Genomic DNA, 21,870 nt, shown 5'->3' on the forward strand with positions numbered 1-21,870 from the left:
TTTTCTAGAAACAGAAAGTGCTTTTCACTTAAACTGGGCACAAAAGGATCTGGGTTATGAAGCAATTTAGCTGAAATGTCATCTGACCTTATTGTGCTTGAATTTTTCTCTAGGTATGTTGGATCTACTTATTGCAAAATAAATAACTTTTTTTATATTGTTCAAATTGTTCATTCTTTTTTACATTACTCAAGCAATACATCAAAGCATTCCTGTTGTAAAAGATTTAAGTCATTCAGAAGCCACAGCATGATCTTTCACTTTACCATTCCTTCCCTGCCCATGCTTAGCAGAAATCAGCATTGAGTTTTGACTAATGTAAATGGGATCTTATACCATACACCTTTCCCAGGAACAGGCTTTCCATTTAATATATCTGGGAGGTATTTCTACTGTTTGCTTTACTTTTTATCTAATGACGGAAGAGAGTTAGATAATATAATTGTACCATAATTTATTTAACTAAGTTCTCTGTTGAAGAGCATTTAGGTTGTTTCAATGCAGTGTGTACCATAATAGGTGGACCCTTGTGCATGTGTATATTTTAATAGTATAGAATCCTGGAAGTAATATTGCTGTGTATGCATTAAAATTTTTTAATAAATACAGCTAGGGCTTCCCTGGTGGTGCAGTGGTTGAGAGTCCGCCTGCCGATGCAGGGGACACAGGTTCGTGCCCTGGTCCGGGAAGATCCCACATGCCGTGAGAGGCTGGGCCCGTGAGCCATGGCCGCTGAGCCTGCGCGTCCGGAGCCTGTGCTCTGCAACGGGAGAGGCTGCAACAGTGAGAGGCCCGCAAAAAAAAAAAAAAAAAAATACAGCTAGACTGACTTCTAAATAGATTGTAGCAACAGTATACGTTCTATTTTCCAACATCTCTGCCAACTGTGGATATTATTAATTTAAAAAATGTTTGCCAGTCTTATGGACAAAGTAATACTACTTTTTAGGTGCACATTTCCAAGTTTATTGGCTATTGGTTTTCTTTTCCAGTGCACAGTGTCTTCATACCCTTTATCTGTGATTCTTTTGGTTGTTTGTCTCTTTCTTATTGATCTGTAAGAGTTCTTTATATATTATGGATAATAATTTTTTGCTTGTTTATGGTACGTTAAATATTTTCTCCTAGCCATTTGCTTGTCTTGGAAGTTTTAAATTTTTATGTAGCCAAACCTTTTACTCTTTTCTTTATGGCTTCTCGGTTTTGTGTCTTATTTAGAAAGATTGTCCCTGTTTTCAAGATTTTGAAAAATATTCTGCATACATTCATCTTTTGTTTTTGTATTTATCTCTTTAATGCACCTAAAAATTTGAATATGGGTTTATTTTCACTTTGGTCCCAATAGATAACTAATTTATTCAGCATCATTTATTAAATAATTCATTATTCTTTCTCCAATTTAAATTTTAACAGAATCATAAAATAAATTCCTATGTGTACAGGAGTCCATGTCTGCATTGTTTTTTTTTTTTAATTTTATTTATTTATTTTTTTGGCTGCATTGGGTCTTCATTGCTGCCCGTGGGCTTTCTCTAGTTGTAGCGAGCAGGGGCTACTCTTCGTTGCGGTGTGTGGGCTTCTCATTGTGGTGGCTTCTCTTGTTATGGAGTGTGGGCTTCAGTAGTTGCAGCATGTGGGCTCAGTAGTTGTGGCACGTGGGCCCTAGAGCACACTGGCTTCAGTAGTTGTGGCAGGTGGGCTCAGTAGTTGCAGTGTGTGGGCTCTAGGGCACATGGGCTTCAGTAGTTGTGGCTTGCAGGCTCTAGAGCGCAGGCTCAGTAGTTGTGGTGCACGGGCTTAGTTGCTCTGTGGCATGTGGGATCTTCCTGGACCAGGGATTGAACCCATGTCCCCTGCATTGGCAGGTGGATTCTTAACCACTGCGCCACGAGGGAAGCCCCCTTCTGCTATTTTGGAATAAGTTTCTATATTTAATTGCTTCTTGTTAGAAGCAAACTGTCAGCATTTCACATATGATGGGATGGATTTAGTCATTTTGTCTTACAGTATAAAGTTTATTTCTCTACATAATACAAATGTGTAGGTATGCATTTAGCTTCTTGCTGAAATTTTCTTGATGTTGAGGGGGGAGTGCTGGTGGGAGAGAAGGAGAATTTAGTCTTGACAGAAATGAATATATCAGAGTTTTAGCCTTTTGTCTCTTAGACTCCCCCAAACGAACAGACTAGAGTTCTCAGCATCTCTGCTTTGCTAGCACCCATAGTTCTCATGAGAGTATGTACCCTGGGAGGGAAAGTACTGTCTGAGTGGTCCAGTATTTGGACATAAAACTTTCTCCTGCAGTAATAACAATGAAATTAATCATTTAATGAGAGCTGACATTATCAAATACTTACTATGGACCAGACACCTACATACAGCTCACTTAATTCTTTCAATCCCACAAATTTGGTATTATTGTTATTCCCATTTTACAGTGTTGAATATGAATCTTAGAGAAGCTAAGTAACTTGCCCAAAGCCACACACAGTTAAGAAGTGATGGAGCTGTTGGTGGGACTCTAAACCCATGTTACTAGCATTATTTATTTCCCCCTTGAATTTGAAGCTTGAAGGCTGTGAGTTTTTTGGGTAAATAATTCCTACTATTTTCTAGATTTTTCACATCTGTTTCTTACTTTATTCTCAAAATATCTAATGGGGTAGGGAAGGAAATTCGATGGTTTATCCATTTATGCAAAGGTGGGCAAACTTTTTCTGTAAAAGACCAGATAGTAAATATTTTGAGCTTTGTAGACCATATCGTCTCACTTGCAACTACTCAGCTCTGCGGGTGTAACAGGAAATATATAAATAGACAATATGTAAATGATTGAGAGTGGCAGTGTTCCAATAAAACTTTATTTACAAAAACAGGCAGCAGTTTGGATTTGGCTCATGAGTTACAGTTGGCTGACCTCTGTGGTGGTGGACTGATCGGATCTCTTTGGGGACACCTGGACATGTCAGCCGGGGGTGGGGCAGAATCAGAATTCCTAGTGCGAAGTGTTGTGCCCTGCCCACTCCCCAAGCTTCTCCAGGCTGCCTCACTTAGTACCACTCACTAGTGCCTTTAGGAGAGTCAAGTCCCAACAATAATAGTGATAGTGAGTGTTTTGTCCTGGGTGCTTTGTACTGTGTGCTTTGCACATGTGTCACTTAATCAGTGAATAACCCAGTGAGATGGGAAACTGAGGTACAAGAAAGGAGAAGGCTTGCCCAAGGTCCTAGAGCTAGTAGGTGGTGAAATGGATTTGAACCCAGGGAGGTTGATTCTGAGCATGTGAGCTCAAATCTTACCTTATCTCTCCCACATTATGGGCTTTATCAGCTTGAGGTTGCCTTTGAAGCCTTATTCTTCAGGAACTGCCTCTTCCCAGCACTCATATTAAGAGATAAGATTCTCTTTTTAAGACATTTACTTTGGAACCGAGCTACAAGTAAGGGAATGCTAACTCTGCCATTTTTCTGTTATAGTTGGAAAGTTTGAGGGTCAAATAAGTTGATGCAAGAGGTTTCTTTTTGCTTGTCCTTAGGCTGCACTGAAGACTATCAGCTGTAGAACTACTTTAATGATAACAAAAGAGATTATTTGTTAGTGTTGTGTCAACACGGAGCCGGTAAACCTGAAAACTGCTGTAAATTAAGTGGCATTATTCCGATTTCACAGATGAAAAAACTGAGGCTCATCTATGAGATGTTGATAAGTTAATTAAATCTCCACGAGTCTTAGTTTCCTTATTTGGATATAATAATAGCCCTATCTCGTAGGGTCATTATGAAGATTAAATGAGTTAAGGCACTTTAAGAATTTAGAGCAGTGTTTGGCACTGAATGGTATTACCTTTTATTATTGTTTTTATTATTATTATCAGAATATAGTAGTAGTAGTAGTAATAGTAGAGGTGAAATTTTTTTTTTTTTTTATGATTGTTTGTGAATTGGAAATAAGCATCTAAGTGTCTAACATAGTGCCTGGGTGTTAATAAATGGAATTTATGTTTATTTGTTCATAGGAAGAAGCATAAGCTCTGTTCATTTTAATTTAAAAATACCTCTACTCATGATGGTTTCAAAATTAAGCAGTTTAAAATGTTAAAACTCAGTCTCTTGGTTCTCTTTGTTGCTGTTTGTTTTGTGTAAAATTATTCTCCTGCAAAAATAGTATGCCCTAGGTATTCCTCTGTTTACTATAGATTAGGTAGGGCTGGTACTAGAGGACAGGAGTGCGTGACATATTAAGTGATTGCCAAGGTTCATTTTACAATCATAAAAATAGTAACTGAGGACTATGTACAGGCGAGTAAAGTAATTTGCTCATTTATGTTAAACAAATTCAACAATACACCATTGTAAAAAGACTTGTTTTGCATATATACTCTTTATTACACACCATACATTGCTGTACACATTTTCTGTTTGTACATGCCCATTCCTCTCTGAGGTTATATACAAAACCATGTGAACTCTATAATAATGGCAATTGAAAGTATTTGTTCAATGTCAATTTTGACTCTATGTGATTTTCCTTTTAAGTACTGGCCTTAGAACTGAACCCCTACTTTAAGCTGCAACTCAATTCCATATTTATAATGAGGTGCAGAAAGGAAAATATTTCCCCCTTCATAAAGTTAACTGTTTCATTTTTTAAAAACATGCTTCTCTATATGTTAGCAGAAACTAAAGTCATGCTGTCCAGTTCATTTGTTATTTGTGAGGGTGACATCTGGTGGTTCTTTTTAATTCTCACGTTTTCTCCGTGCTTGGCTAGAAGTTGTTAGAATTCCAAAGCATCATTGTGTGAACTGCTTTGCCTGGTACTTAACATACTAGCTGGCTATTAAGGATTGAGTTAGTACAACTGATAGGGCTTTGAAAGCCCAGCACTGCATTTAGATGCAGTCCCTCTGGATGTCAGCCGTCCCTGAAGGACTTTATTTTAGCATGTGTGATGGACAGACAGCCACCTTATTGGGGAGGATTTAATTCAGAGAATTTAGGGTTTTGAGTAAGGGATGGCATCTATACCAACCTCTTTGCTTTACTCATGAGGCGGCTAGAGCCCCATGAGTTTGAATATATTAACCAAGGTCACACTGTGTTGGCCAAAGTCACTGTTCCCCAGTGAGCTGAGGTCCTGGGCTCTGTGCCCATAAGTTATGTTTATTGTGCTGAGTAACCCACTGAGTTGGAAGGGTCCGGGCATTAAAGGATAGGAGACAAAGGCATTTTAAGATGGGAGAAGTAAAGGCGGTTAACATTTTTGAGTATTTATTGCAATAAATATTCCCACATTCAGCCTTTTTTCTCTCTTCCAGAAGAGGGTGCAGAATCTTTAGTGGGAAGGAGTTATTGAGGAAGTACAGTGAGGGATCCCAGCTGTGTCTCTGTGAGTTTACTGATTCATCCCATATCTGAGAAGTTAGTATCCTCAGGAGTTGTATTTTGTATTTATTGAGCCTGTTTTGTGTTGGATCTTTATATGCTATTAACTCACTAGCATCCTTCCAACAGTCTGGGGAGGCAGTTGGAATCCCCATTGTTAAGAGTTTGCAAAGTGCAAAAGTACTGTGCTGGGTTACAAAGTGGATTCAAAAGGAGGGTCATGGCCCTTGATTTCAGACAGGGCGTTAAGATAGGCTCTTGAAAGTCAGTGGAGGAGGATTCAGAAGGCTAGACCTTCCCGGGGTTGGGGTAGAGCTGAGATTCAGACCCAGACAGGTTTAACTTCCTGGCCTATATTTATGTTTTCCACTGTCCTATGTTGGAAATGCACTTAAGCGAATTTTTGAATAAAACCTAGCTCACTAACACGTAATAGTGGCTTAGTAAAAATATGCTCAGTTTATTTCTGTGTTCAATGTAATCCTTCCTAATGAAGTGACTACTACTGTATATCTCCTATGTTCACTATCAGACCTGCGATTTTTGGTAAATATGAAGCTTTGAAAAAAAAGACAGGACTTATGGGGTAATATTGGAGTACTTCCCTGGCATGAGAGAAACTAGAGAACTATGTTAATACTGTACTTGGAGAATGTGTGAAATCATTTTCAATCTCAAGTGATGAATGTTTAAAATAAAAATTTCTCAGGCACACATTTTTTTCTTCTGGCAGCTGATTTTTACTATTTGTATTATCTGAAATTTAAAAACTATTTTTGAATAATGTTGGAAAACTTCCAGTTTTTTTGTAAGCATATCCAAAAAATTAGATTTTATAAACCTTCTGGGCAGATTTGGAAGATGAACTCTGTGTCATGTTCTTTTTTTTTTCGTCTGCTACTTTTGAGAATTCTGTTCATGACTTTGGAAAGGTCACATTTTGTTCACTGCAAGGGCCAGGTGGGGACGAGGGGTGTGAGGGGTCTCTAGCGTATGGGCCCTCGTCGCTTTCCTTCTCTTTCATTAAGAGCTCTGTGGGTCAGTTAAGTTTTGATGTTAATCCTTCAAGGGGAGGTATAAGTGGTGTCTGCACCCTTTAGACGCAGTAATGGGGATACTGAAGCTGAGGTTTACATTTGGCTCCAGAGAGCCTCAGGGCACTGCTGTTCCCTCCTATAATACGAACTTTTAAAAAATGCAGGCTGTAAAATGCAACTAGGAAGTTTAAAGGCCATGGATGGAAGATGTGAGCAGATGAAAAGTTCTCCCTGACACAGGAGCTCAGGGTGCATATATTAAAAAGTGGTTTGCCCCAATTTTGCTCTAAGGGTCACTTCATGGATATATAATAAAGGTGTATTTTAAATTAATTAATCCTGATTTAGAAAAATCAGCACTTTATTCAAGTTATAGTAGGGAATGATGTCACTTAAGTTTATGCATTTCCCATATGATTCCTTTAACTAGCAATGTGCTTTTTCCTTTTATGTGCGAAAAGATTTACATCCAATATTTGAGGAGGACTCCTGGTGTGTCACTAAGATAATGGTAAAGTGTAACAACTGGTGTCAGTCTTGTTTTCCATTTTGGACGTATTGATTGACCAGGGGAGAATACCATGCAGAGAAGTGTTTGCAGTTCTTAGGGCCACAATACCCATGGCTCTTAATCCCTGCCCTAGTCCTGCAGGAGGCTGGGGCACCCTCTTCATGTCTCATCTCCCTGGGAATAGTCCAGATGTGCCCCAGAGCCAGGCGTGGAATCTGTGACTTCTCAGAGTTCTCAGCAGCTCTGGGCTTCTTTGAGTCCATGGTACCAAACACACACCTTCCTTAGTCATAGAATGGAATGTTGCGTAAAAGCCGACAGAGCCCCATCAGACCTTGTCATCCCTCCCTAAAGAACAACAGTTAAATGAGAACATGGGGGCTTCAGCTCTCAGACCCATTGAAGTCATCCATATGAGAGAGGGAAAAATAGAGGAAGAGGCAGAGGAGGAAGATGATGATGAGGAGAATAAGGAGGTAAGGGGAGAAAGGTAGAGGCCGTAGAGAAGTGATGCGACTTTTTGGATTTGCAGTATCTCGTTTTAATTTTTATCACGTTCCTTCCTCCTCCCCCTTCCTTCTTGGAGTAATATTTGCCACATAAATATTCCTTTTCACGCCACAAAGTGAATTAAAATTCAGATGGGGAGGCCTGAAAAGTTTGTAAATCTATTTGGTCTCTTTGGAAATTAATACAGAGTATTTAAATTATTGCTGTTAATTGCATATTTGTTGTCTTTATTTGCCTTTCCCCCTTAGGGATAAAAATAGTGTAAACATCTTCATCATTAGTATCTCCATTATTTAAGATTCTTAAAGAAATAAACATTTATTAAGAACCTGCTGTCACTTAAAGGCACTTGCATGCATTTTTGCTACTCAGAATGTTACAAAGTTAACAAATTAAGATGAACATTGTTTAGAAAAGCCTTAGCAGTTGATGCAGCACCGCTCTTCCCTTTCCTCACTTCTGTGTCTGTTTCTGTGTGTGCAGGATCCTCCATCCCTCTGGGGGCAGGGGGTAGGTTTCAGGCTCCCCACCCAGCAGGGAGCAAGCCCTGGAATGCTAGCTGGCATCTGGAAGGTGTCCCCCCCGCCGCCCCACCCAGGAATCTCTCACCTAACAGGGTTAGCCCACTTGCTGAATTGCAAAATGAAACTGTCACGGTAAGGACCTCCCATCTCAAGACAAGGGTTCTCAGTCCGCCAGTCAGCCAGCAATCATCTGCTAAGAGTCTTTGAAGTACCGAGTACTGTGTTAGGTTATAAAGTGGATTCAAAAGGAGTCAGATGGCCCTTGACTGCAGCCAGGAGTCAAGATAGGCTCTTGAGAAAGTCAGGTACCATCTGAGGCAAGGTATGCTTGGGAGCCAGGTGTGGCGCAAATAAATATTTATTACATTTATGCCCACGGGTAGTAGCTCCTCAAGGTTGGCCTCGGCATGGGAGTTGGTGGGGAGGGGGCAGTGCAGCAGCTTCGAGGACAGAACTAAACACTGAGGCTTTCCTATGAACACATCTTCTTTGTCAGCAGCGTGAGCTTTCCTGTGTTACTTTCCTTAAACCGGAAGGACTCTGGCTGCTTCTCTGACTATATGTGTGGTAAGCCTATCCAGTACTGGGAGGTTTAAGGGAAACCAGCTGTGGTGAAGCTTTGGGAAGTTGATGGTGAGTTTGGAGAAGCAAAGAGACCAGAGGTAGAAAAATCTTGTTATGCTCTGTGAGGAATGTATGTGGGGATATTTAAAGCTGGGTGGGAGACTGTTGACTAGCAGTCCCCTGTAGATCAGGTACCCAACCTAGTGGTGCTGACAGGAATCCACAGAGGAAATGTTCTCCCCAAAGCAGCAGCAGGAAAGGGATAGAATTTGAGCTGCGGGTTGGGACTTAGAGAGACAGGTATACGGTGTGGGAGGTATGAACAGTCCCTTTGACTTCTGGCAATCCATGCCTCGGGTGGAACCCATAGCAGTTTTCCCAAGGAGCTGGGAAACTGTATTTGCAGGTACCCAGGGAGAGAGTGTGTTGTTACTATTAATGTCAAAGTATAATTTCCAAACTCTGGTCTGAAGGGCTGCTGTGAGGCCTCTGCACATGGCACCCTCTGAGCAAGTGACACTAGACAAAGCAAAAAGGAGAAAGAAAAAGGTGACCTAATTTTGAGAAAACCTATGTGAGGAGTATTGACTTCATTGGCTATGAATTTTTAAAGAGTTTTTGTTTTATTTTATTTTGTTTTCTGTGCCTCGTGGAGATTTGGGGACTAGATTAAGCTCTAACTACTACAGCATTTAAATGCCATGCATAGCTCCTCTGGGATCAAAATGCACCTGAAATGTGGGAAGACGTTGAGCCATGGGTTCTCACTGCAGATGATGAAATTCACCTGAGACCACATAGCCAGAGAAGGCCGAATGGAGCTCTGAATCTAGGCAGTCTTGACCTCAGAGCCCTCCGGCCTAAAGCTGTGTGGCTGACAGGGTCTTGGTGCTCTGGCCAGGTGTCAGGCCTGAGCCTCTGAGGTGGAAGAGCCGAGTTCAGGACATTGGACCACCAGAGACCTCCTGACGTCACCTAATATCAGTCAGCGAGAGCTCTCTCAGACATCTCCGTCTCAACACTAAGACCCAGCTCCACGCAACGGCCAGCAAGCTCCAGTGCTGGACGCTCCATGGCAAACAACTCGCAAGGCAGAAACACAGCCCCACCCATAAGCAGAGAGGCTGCCTAAAATCATACTAACTTCACAGACACCCCAAAACACACCACTGTCGCCCTGCCCACCAGAAAGACAAGATCCAGCCCCACCCACCAGAAAAGGCACCAGTCCCCTCCATCAGGAAGCCTACAGAAGCCACTGAACAAACCTTACCCACTGGGGGCAGACACCAAAAACAGTGGGAACTACGAACATGCAGCCTGCGAAAAGGAGACCCCAAACACAGTAAGTTAAGCAAAATGAGAAGACAGAGAAACACACAGCAGATGAAGGAGCAAGGTTAAAAGCCACCAGACCAAACAAATGAAGAGGAAATAGGCAGTCTACCTGAAAAATAATTCAGAGTAATGCTAGTAAAGATGATCCAAAATCTTGGAAATAGATTGGAGAAAATACAAGAAACGTTTAACAAGGAATTAGAACTAAAGAGCAAACAAACAATGATGAACAACACAGTAAATGAAAGTAAAAATTCTCTAGAAGGATTCAGCAGAATAACTGAGGCAGAAGAACGGATAAGTGACCTGGAAGATAAAATAGTGGAAATAACTACTGCAGAGCAGAATAAAGAAAAAAGAATGAAAAGAATTGAGGACAGTCTCAGAGACCTCTGGGACAACATTAAACGCACCAACATTCGAATTATAGGGGTCCCAGAAGAAGAAGAGAAAAAGAAAGGGTTTGAGAAAATATTTGAAGAGATTATAATTGAAAACTTCCCTAACATGGGAAAGGAAATACTCAGTCAAGTCCAGGAAGCCTGGAGAGTCCCATACAGGATAAATCCGAGGAGAAACACTCCAAGACACATTTAATCAAGCTATCGAAAATTAAATACAAAGAAAAAATGTTAAAAGCAGCAAGGGAAAAGCAACTAATAACATACAAGGGAATCCCCTTAAGGTTAACAGCTGATCTTTAAGCAGAAACTCTGCAAGCCAGAAGGGAGTGGCAGGACATATTTAAAGTGATAAAAAGAAAAAACTTACAACCAAGATTACTCTATCCAGCAAGGATCTCATTCAGATTCGATGGAGAAATTAAAACCTTTACAGACAAGCAAAAGTTAAGAGAATTCGGCACCACCAAATCAGCTTTACAACAAATGTTAAAGGGACTTCTCTAGGCAGGAAACACAAGAGGAGGAAAAGACCTAGAATAACAAACTGAAAACAATTAAGAAAATGGTAATAGGAATATATATATTGATAATTGTCTTAAATGTAAAGGGATTAAATGTGCCAACCAAAAGACATAGACTGGCTGAATGGATACAAAAATAAGACCCGTACATATGCTGTCTACAAGAGACCCACTTCAGACCTACGGACTGAAAGTGAGGGGATGGAAAAAGATATTCCATGCAAATGAAAATCAAAAGAAAGCTGGAGTAGCAATTCTCATATCAGACAAAATAGACTTTAAAATAAAAACTATTACAAGAGACAAAGAAGGACACTACACAATGATCAAGGAATCAATCCAAAAAGAAGATATAACAATTGTAAATGTTTATGCCCCCAACATAGGAGCACCTCAATACATAAGGCAAATGCTAACAGTCATAAGAGGGGAAATTGGCAGTTACACAATAATAGTAGGGAACTTTAACACCCCACTTTCAGCAGTGGACAGATCATCCAAAATGAAAATAAATAAGGAAACACAAGCTTTAAATGACACATTACACAAGATGGACTTAATTGATATTTATAGTACATTCCATCCAAAAACAACAGAATACACTTCTCAAGTGCTCATGGAACATTCTCCAGGGTAGATCATATCTTGGGTCACAAATGAAGCCTTGGTAAATTTAAGAAAATTGAAATTGTATCAAGTATCTTTTTTGACCACAACACTATGAGACTAGATATCAATCACAGGAAACAAACTGTAAAAAATACAAACACATGGAGGCTAAACAATAAGCTACTAAATAACCAAGAGATCACTGCAGAAATCATAGAGGAAATCAAAAAATACCTAGAAACAAATGACAATGAAAACACGATGACCCAAAACCTATGGGATGCAGCAAAAGCAGTTCTAAGAGGGAAGTCTATAGCAATACAATCCTACCTCAAGAAATAAGAAACATCTCAAATAAACAACCTCACCTTACATCTAAAGCAATTAGAGAAAGAAGAACAAAACAACCCCAGAGTTAGCAGAAGGAAAGAAATCATAAAGACCAGATCAGAAATAAATGAAAAAGAAATGAAGGAAACAATAGCAAATAAAACTAAAAGCTGGTTCTTTGAAAAGATAAACAAAATTGATAAACCATTAGCCACACTCATCAAGAAAAAAAGGGAGAATACTCAAATCAATAAATTTATAAATGAATATGGAGAAGTAACAATTGACACTAGAAATACAAAGGATCACGAGAGATTACTACAAGCCAATAAAATGGACAACCTGCAACATATAGACAAATTCTTAGAAAAGCACAACCTTCTGAGACTGAACCAGCAAGAAACAGAAAATATAAACAGCCCAATCACAAGCAGTGAAATTGAAACTGTGATTAAACATCTTCCAAGAAACAAAAGCCCAGGACCAGATGGCTTCACAGTGAATTCTATCACACATTTAGAGAAGAGCTAACACCCATCCTTCTCAAACTCTTCCAAAATATAGCAGAGGAACAGTCCCAAACTCATTGTACAAGGCCACCATCACCCTGATACCAAAACCAGACAAAGATGTTACAAAAAAAGAAAACTACAGGCCAATATCACTGATGAATATGGATGCAAAAATCTTCAACAAAATAGTAGCAAACAGGATCCAACAGCACATTAAAAGGATCATACACCATGATCAAGTGGGATTTATCCCAGGGATGCAAGGATTCTTCAATATACGCAAATCAATCAATGTGATACACCATATTAACAAACTGAAGGAGAAAAACCATATGATCATCTCAATAGGTGCAGAAAAAGCTTTTGATAAGATTCAACACCTATTTATGATAAAAACCCTCCAGAAAGTAGGTACAGAGGGAACTTACCTCAACATAATAAAGGCCATATATGAGAAACCCACAGCCAACATCGTTGTCAATGGTGAAAAACTGAAACCATTTCCTCTAAGATCAGGAAGAAGACAAGGTTGCCCACTCTTCACCACTATTATTCAACATAGTTTTGGAAGTTTTAGCCATAGCAATCAGAGAAGAAAAAGAAATAAAAGGAATCCAAATCGGAAAAGAAGAAGTAAAACTGTCACTTTCGTAGATGACATGATACTATACATAGAGAATCGTAAAGATGCTACCAGAAAACTGCTAGAGCTAATCAGTGAATTTGGTAAAGTAGCAGGATACAAAATTAATGCACAGGAATCTCTTGCATTCCTATACACTAATGATGAAAAATCTGAAAGAGAAATTAAGGAAACACTCCCATTTACCATTGCAACAAAAAGAATAAAATACCTAGGAAGAAACCTACCTAGGGAGACAAAAGACCTGTATGCAGAAACTATAAGACACTGATGAAAGAAATTAAAGATGGTACAAACAGATGGAGAGAGATATACCATTTTCTTGGATTGGAAGAATCAACATTGTTAATAGACTGTACTGCCCAAAGCAATGCACAGATTCAATGCAATCCCTATCAAACTACCAATGGCATTTTTCACAGAACTAGAACAAAAAATTTCACAATTTGTATGAAAACACAAAAGACCCCGAATAGCCAAAGCAATCTTAAGAAAGAAAAACGGAGCTGGAGGATTCAGGCTCCCTGACTTCAGACTATACTACAAAGGTACAGTAATCAAGACAATATGGTGCTGGCACAAAAACAGAAATATAGATCAATGGAACAGGATAGAAAGCCCAGAGATAAACCCATGTACATATGGTCACCTTATCTTTGATGAAGGAGGCAAGAATATACAATGGAGAAAAGACAGCCTCTTGAATAAGTGGTGCTGGGAAAACTGAACAGCTACATGTAAAAGAGTGAAATTAGAACGCTTCCTAACACCATACACAAAAATAAACTCAAAATGGATTAAAGCCTAAATGTAAAGCCAGACAGTATAAAACCTCTAGAGGAAAGCATAGGGAGAACACTCTTTGATATAAATCACAGCAAGATCTTTTTTGACCCACCTCCTAGAGAAATGGAAATAAAACCAAAAATAAACAAATGGGACCTAATGAAACTTCAAAGCTTTTGCACAGCAAAGAAACCGTAAAGAGGAGAAAAAGACAACCCTCAGAATGGGAGAAAATATTTGCAAATGACGCAACTGACAAAGGATTAATCTGTGAAATATACAAGCAGCTCATGCAGCTTAAATATCAAAAAAACAAATAATCCAATCCAAAAATGGGCTGCAGACTTAAATAGACATTTCTCCAAAGAAGATATACAGATTGCCCACAAACACATGAAAGGATGCTCAACATCACTAATCATTAGAGAAATGCAAATCAAAACTGCAATGAGGTATCACCTCACATCGGTCAGAATGGCCATCATCAAAAAGTCTACAAACAATAAATTCTGGAGAGGGTGTGGAGAAAAGGGAACCCTCTTGCACTGTTGGTGGGAATGTAAATTGATACAGCCACTATGGAGAACAGAATGGAGGGTCTTTAAAAAATGAAAACTAGAAGTACCATACGACCCAGTGATCCCACTACTGGGCATGTACCCTGAGAAAACCATAATTCAAAAAGAGTCATGTACCACAATGTTCATTGCAGCACTATTTACAATAACCAGGACATGGAGGCAACCTAAGTGTCCACCGACAGATGAATGGATAAACAAGATGTGGCACATATATACAATGGAATATTATTCAGCTGTAAAAAAGAAATGAGGGCTTCCCTGGTGGCGCAGTGATTGAGAGTCCGCCTGCCGATGCAGGGGACGCGGGTTCGTGACCCGGTCTGGGAGGATCCCACATGCCGCGGAGCGGCTGGGCCCGTGAGCCATGGCCACTGAGCCTGCGCATCCGGAGCCTGTGCTCCGCAACGGGAGAGGCCACAACAGTGAGAGGCCCACATACCGCAAAAAAACAAAGCAAAACAAAACAACGAAAAAAAAAGAAATGAAACTGAGTTATTTGTAGTGAGGTGGATGGACCTAGAATCTGTCATATCGAGTTAAGTAAGAAGGAGAAAAACAAATACCATGTGCTAACACATATGTGTGGAATCTTAAAAAAGAATGGTTCTGATGAACCTAGGGCAGGACAGGAATAAAGACTCAGATGTAGAGAGTGGACTTGAGGACACGAGAAAGGGGAAGGGTAAGCTGGGATGAAGTGAGAGAGTGGCATGGACGTATATACACTACCAAATGTAAAATAGATAGCTAGTGGGAAGCTGCTGTATAGCACAGGGAGATCAGCTTGGTGCTTTATGTCCACCTAGAGGGGTGGGATAGGGAGGGTGGGAGGGAGACACAAGAGGGAGGGGATATTGGGATGTATGTATATGTATAGCTGATTCACTTTGTTATACAGAAGAAACCAACACAACATTGTAAAGCAATTAAACTCCAATAAAGATGTTTTAAAAATATAATTTCCAAAAATTAGAAATATGACTTTCATAAAGATATAAAGTGAACGTGTAGAAATTTTATTTAGCCTATCAACGAGGAAAACAGTGAGGTGGTAAACTGATTCTCCGGGTATTTGTGGAACTGGGTATTTATAGGCTTAAAACAAAAACAGTGTTAGATTAAGATTGCTAGGCTACAGGTAAAACTGGATAGTGTCCTACAGGGCTATAAAACTAATCATTGAGGTTTTCTCACCATTCCGAAATCTGCAAGCTAACATGTCATCTCACAGTATCTGGTTTCTAATCTCATAGTAAATAGAAAAGTCTCAAACACAAGGAAGTTCTCCTAGAGAATTCAGGAATCCTTGGGAGGATTTGTGTAACAACATGACAGTATGACCTGCAGAGATATGCCGCCACCTCCTCACCCACCCACTCTCCACTTCTGCCCAACTGCCTTAGCTCCAAGTTTTGGATGTGTTTTATTAACATTGAAAAAAATACTTTGGCGTTAAAGAAATGTGAGGGTGACTCTCACTTCCTTCACTTGCCAGCTGTGTAATATTGGGCAGGCAGTTACCTGCGACTGGATTTGCACGCTGCCAATTGGGAGGAGCTTTTGTAAAGTGCCTGACACATGATAGGCACTCCTTAAGTCTTAGTTCTTCTCTTTACCTTTCCTTTTTCTTAAGTGAAAAAAGTTTACCCTTTGTCTGGCCTTCAGAGACAAAGTTTTCTTCCCCTTGATAAGTGGAATATTTATAAATGGAGTATTTCCTGCCTTATCAATAAACAAAGGATTATCAACGATTGCAGCCCTCCAACGTGGGAGGGTGAGCCCTGAGGAAACTCAGGGCTGAAAAGAATACCTGCCATCTAGCAGCCATCAGAATGAAGCCACTCCCTGCGGTGAGCCCTGAGGAAACACAGGATGTGAAAATACAGGATACTGGCCACAGATATCTGAGGTGCACATCAAAGGAATGATTTCAGCGAGCCCAGACTCTTGCATTTTCCCATACATACAAAAGCGCTAAATTCTTTAACTTGAGATATCTGGTTTTCTTTAATTAACAATAATCTTTTGCCATTCCAGACTACCTGCCCTTTGTTGCAAAACTCCTATATATCATGGCTCCTCCCCTCGCCTCCTTGGAGCAGTTTCTCAGTTATCTGAAATGCTGTCTCCTGGGCTGCAGTCCTCATTTTGCCCCAAATCAAACTTAACTCGCCACTCTTACATTGTGCATTTTTTTAAGTCAATACCCTCCCTCCCTTCCTCCCTTCCTCCCTCCCTCCCTCCCTCCCTCCCTTCCTTCCTTCCTTCCTTTCCGTCTCCCCCTCTCTCCCTCCCTCCCTCCCTCCCTCCCTCCCTTCCTTCCTTCCTCTCTCTCACGCTCTCTTTCTCATCTCTAGTTTATTAGAATAATATCCTAGAACTCTGGTGGATTTTTTCCATTACTAAGAGAGGCATTCTCTTAAATTTTTATTATTCATCTAAGTGGAAAAAAATAGATTTTTAAATTAAAAATTTAAAGATTAAAAATTAAAAGATTCTTTTTTAATTAAAAAATTCCACCAGCTTTATTGAGATGTAGTTAACCTATAACATTGTGTGAGTTTCAGGTGTATAACTTGGCGATTTGATATATGCATATACTGTGAAATGATTACCATAGTAAGGTTAGTTAACACATCCATCACCTCACATAGTTATAATTTTTTGTGTGTGTGATGAGAACTTTGAAGATATACTCTCTTAACTACTTTCAAATATGTAATGTATTATTGTTAACTCTGGTTACCACGTTGTACAGAATGCTTTATTTAGAGAACCCTCTGCATATGACAAAATGGAGAGATGTTCCTCAAGTGAAGATGATTTCTTACTGGATATAACTTAGTGTTTCTTGTTTTGAGGTGGGGATGGGGGTATTACTTGTTTAAGTGTAAATATTATCCTTGTCTCCTTTTAAAAGGAGAACTGGCTTTCCGAGTTATCCTTTCTGAAGCCCACTCAGTATCTCAGTGTCTGCTGCGAGCTGCTCTGGGTTGAGGTTTGTGAGGAAGGGGTTGGATGCACAGAAGCTCCGAGGGGCATGCTCTCTGCATTTCCCCTTCCTGGTACAGGTCAGCCCAGGTGGGGTTAAGGGATGGCAGAGGGACCATGAGCTGGTGTCTGGCACAGGTAACAGGTCATCACTACCAGATCTGTATTCCTGGAGAGTATTCGTCTCTCCCCTTCTCCACAACCCCTCACATGTGGGACACTGAGCTGTGATTCAAAACGACAAAGTCTTCTGATATTGTTCCAATCACTAGTTTCTGGAGAGTGAGGAGTAAGAAAGAATTGCCCTTGACTGTGCCTCCCTCACAGAGTATGGTATTAATATAGATCAATAGGTCAGGGATCCCACATTCTAAACTCACTTCTGCCACTACTTATAATGTTGTTTCTTCTTTTTCGTATTTACACATTTTTTTTCCCTTTCCTGCCTAAATGCAGAATCAGTATGTTGTATACATTGTTCAGTATTAATGGTCACACGAGGGAAAAGCTCTGTAACCCTCTTTCCTCATTTCTGTGTCCTATCTGTAAATGAGGTGATGTGATCAGTGCTTTGATGGTCCAAGCTCAGTTCATTCATTCATTAGGCAACATGTAGCTGTTGAGCAACAGCTCTGTGCCAAGCCCTGGCGGTTTCTCTGTAAACATGATAAATGAGAACCTGCCCTAATGGAGATAGATTGTAACCAAGGAAACAAATTAGATGATTAGAGACTATGATAAGTATTATGAATGAAAGAAATCAGATGATGGGAAACTATAAGTAAGCTGCTATTAGTAATTTTAATTAGCGTTATCAGAGGTGGTCTCTTTGAGGAGGTGGCTTTCTGAACTGCAGATGGAAGGATGAGAATGAGTCAGTCATAGGAAGAGTTGAGTGAAGAACATTCTAGGAAAGAGAGACAATGCAGAGAGGTGTGGGATGAATTTGACTTGTGCACGGACCAGAAAGACAGACCTTTGGCTGAAGTGGAGTGAGTCTGGTGGGTGGAGAGGTGGACAGAGGCTGGCAGGGTCATTTAGGGCTTTGTAGATCATGGGAAAGAATTTGGGTTTATTCTAAGTGCAATGGAAAGCTTTTAAAGAGGTCTAAAGCAGTGGAATGGTATGAGCTTATTAAAGGAAGGGAAAGGAAAGAATAACTGCGGCTGTTGTGTGAAGAACTGAATGGCAGATGTCAGGCTTGGGAGTAGGGAGACCAGTGAGGTCCTGGTGCTTGGCTGTGGAGAAGGTGGTAGGGATGTGAGAGAAGGAGGCCTTGAAGGTTTGACTAGGTTATGGTGGGTCCCAAATCCCTGGATGAGGAGCTTGGATTTGATTTTTGCGGCTGTGAGGGAGCTTCGTGTGTGAGTGTGAGTTTGTGAGTGAGTGAGTGTATGTGTGTTTGTGTATGACTGTGAGTTTAGGGGTGAGACTGAGTGTATGAGCCAGTGTGTATGAGCGTGGGGTGCATGTCTGGATTTGTGAGCAGATGTGAGTGTGTGTGTTATGTGTGTGTGTGTGTGTGTGTGTGTGTGTGTGTTTGGGTTTTTCTCCTGTTGCAGATTTTGAACAGGCCAGTGGCATGAAGGAAAGGGCTGCCCTGTATGCTACAGATAAAGGCTGCTGACAGGGAGACTTGCTGGGCGGGTAGTGGAGTTAGACGTGACACGAAGGCCCAGACGTGCTAACGTGGCCAGCCATGGAGAAAGAGACGACTGAATCGGGCAGGTCCTGTTCTTTGTTTTATTCTGCTCTGGGTTGGATGAGACTGAGGAGTGAAGACCCCACTGAAGGAGTCACATTCTCTTCAGATTCGCCCAGTCTGATTGCTGGCTGAGTAGCTTACTCGTCTTATTAGTGACAAAACCAACCCTAAATTAAACCTCACTTAAATTCATGTGTTGGTTTCTCTGAAAGGAATGCCATTAGTAAGAGTTAAGTGGAATGGTTCTACTGCAGCCCACCCAAACTGTCCCCACTCTGCCTTGAGAGGTGCGCGCGCACACACACACACATGCACGCAGGGAGTACACACACACACGGGGAGTACACACACACGCAGGGAGTACACACACATGGGGTGTACACACACACGGGGAGTACACACACACACAAGGGGAGTACACACACACACGGGGAGTACACACACATGGGGAGTACACACAGGGAGTACACACACACATGGGGAGTACACACACACACACATGGGGAGTACACACACACGGAGTACACACACACATGCGGAGTATACACACACACACAGGGAGTACACAATACGGGGAGTACACACACACACACACACACACACACACACACACACACACACACACACACGCTCTCTTTTATATTTAAATTTCTTGATTCTTGAGAAACTCATTGTGCTTTTTGTTCCCCCCCAGGATATCTTTGAAGATGCCTTGGAAACCCTCTCTGTGTAAGTAGTAACATAATAAAAAAGTATGTAGTAGAGAAAAATTGACGGTTCTCTTATAAGAAATGTAAATATTTCTTCTCATTTTTTTGAATTTTTTGAGTGTAGTGGCTATTGTTGGAAAAATTCACTTCTTCATAATTTAACAGTTAGGATGTGATTAAGCTTAAGAAAGGATCTGTCTAAAGTTACTATCAAATATATTTTTGAGTCTTATTTCTTGTAACCTTAATTAAACTAAAATGAAAGAAAAAATGTTTTCCAACAAATTAAATTTTATTTGTTTATAGCTAACCCTTTTACATCTTGCCCATATTTATTTACATGGTTAGCCTCATATTGTAGATTTTTGCTTTTGGTTTGCCCTTAATTTTATTATAAGCGTTTCCTATAAGCCTACATAATTTTTGTAATGATTTTAAATGACATCATATGAGATCAAATGGAACATCGCAATTTACTTATTCATTTCTCCTTTGTTAGACATTTAGTTTTTCACTGGTTTAAAAACTTAAAACTAAGTAGTGAACATTTTGATGTGTATAGCTTTATCATATTTTTGAATATCTCCAAAAGGTTAAATTCACCCATGTAGAATTATTGGATTAAAAGGGATGAATATTTTTATTCTTAATGTGATATTTCTCAAGTTGCCATTCTGTGTTAGTTAGCTCAGGCTGCCATAATAAAATACCATAGACTGGGTGGCTTTAACAACAGAGATTTATTTTCTCACAGTTCTGGAATCAGAGATCAGGGTGCCAGTGTGGTCAGGTTCTGGTGAGAGCTCTCTTCCTGATTTACAGATGGTCACCTTCTCGTTGTGTCTTCACATGGCAGAGAGAGAGAGAGCGAGAGAGCAAGCTTTCTGGGGTCTCCTCCTATAAGGGCATTAGTCATGAGGGCCCCCCTCTCAGGACCTGATCTAAGCCTGATTATTTCCCAAAGTCCTCATCTCCAAATACCATCACACTGGGGATCAGGGCTTCAACATGTGAAATTTGGGGGCTCGCTATTCAGTCCACAGCACTTTCAAACGAGTTTCACCAGTTTGCACGGCTGTGAACTGCGTATAAGTGAAGTGGTTTAAAATGTAGCATTATCATCCCTAGGTATTATTTGAAACCATTTTGCTGCTTAAATGATACCTAATTGTTTTGTCTTAAAATTTTTTTCTGGGAGTTCCCTAGTGGCCTAGTGGTTAGGATTCTAGGCTTTCATTGACGTGGCCTGGGTTCAATCCCTGGTCAGGGAACTGAGATCCTACAAGCCATGTGGTGCACACAACCCCCCAATTTTTTTTCTTATAAGCATTGTTTAGTCCATTGCATTTCCTTTTGTATGAATTCTAGTCTTCTTTTGCCTATTTAACTTTTTTCTCAATGTTTTTTTACATACTTATGAACTTTAAAATTTATATACACCTTCATACTTTGTCCTACTTGCTACAGATACTTTCTCTTAATTGCTATTTTTATGTTAGAGTTGCAAATTTTTATATTGTCCAAAAGTTTTAGTGTTTATGTGAATAAAAAACTTAATTGTGATTAGGATTTTAAAAAATAACCTTTCTGCTGTGCAATAGTTTCAGATTTACAGAATTATTATGAAGATAGTGTGGAGAGTCCTGTATATCCCACACTTGTTTTCCCTATGATTAATTTCTTACATTAGAATGATACATTTGTCACAATTAATAATCTAATACAGATACATTGTTATAACTAAAGTCCATACGTGATTCAGATTTCTTTAGTTTTTATGGAGTATCCTTTTTCTGTCCCAGGGTCCCATTCAGGACACCACAGTACAATCATTCATTCTGTCTTCTTAGGCTATGCTTGACTGTGACAGTTTCTCAGAGTTTCCTTGGTTTTGAGTACTGGTCATTTGTTTTGTGGAATGTCCCTCAGCTGGGATTTGTCTGGTTTTTTTTCCTCATAATTAGACTGAGGTCATGTGTTTTTGGGAGGAAGATCACAGACCTAAAGTATCATTCTCATCACATTATATCAAAGATACATGTTATCAACCTGGTTTACTCCTGTTGATGCTAAACTTCATCACTTGGCTTGAGATAGCGTTTGTCAGATCTTGCCACTGTAAAGTTTTACTCTTTTCCCCCCCTTCCCTTTTCATACTGTACTCTTTGAAAGATAATCTACTTGTGTAATTTAAAAAATGACTTTTAAGG

General features: G+C 40.0%; 1 protein-coding gene across 1 annotated transcript in view; it reads left to right on the top strand.

Moving 5' to 3' along the window:
- The window catches only part of TTC39B (tetratricopeptide repeat domain 39B), a 136,004-nt gene that overhangs the window by 17,716 nt on the left and 96,418 nt on the right, over positions 1 to 21,870 (top strand). Inside the window, exon 2 of the mRNA XM_033439759.2 lies at positions 19,645 to 19,679. Coding sequence (XP_033295650.2) covers positions 19,645 to 19,679 — 35 coding nt within the window. The remainder of the gene's footprint in view (positions 1 to 19,644; positions 19,680 to 21,870) is intronic.

The sequence above is a fragment of the Orcinus orca genome, chromosome 6, assembly GCF_937001465.1.
Source record: "Orcinus orca chromosome 6, mOrcOrc1.1, whole genome shotgun sequence".
Classification (NCBI taxonomy): Eukaryota; Metazoa; Chordata; class Mammalia; order Artiodactyla; family Delphinidae; genus Orcinus; species Orcinus orca.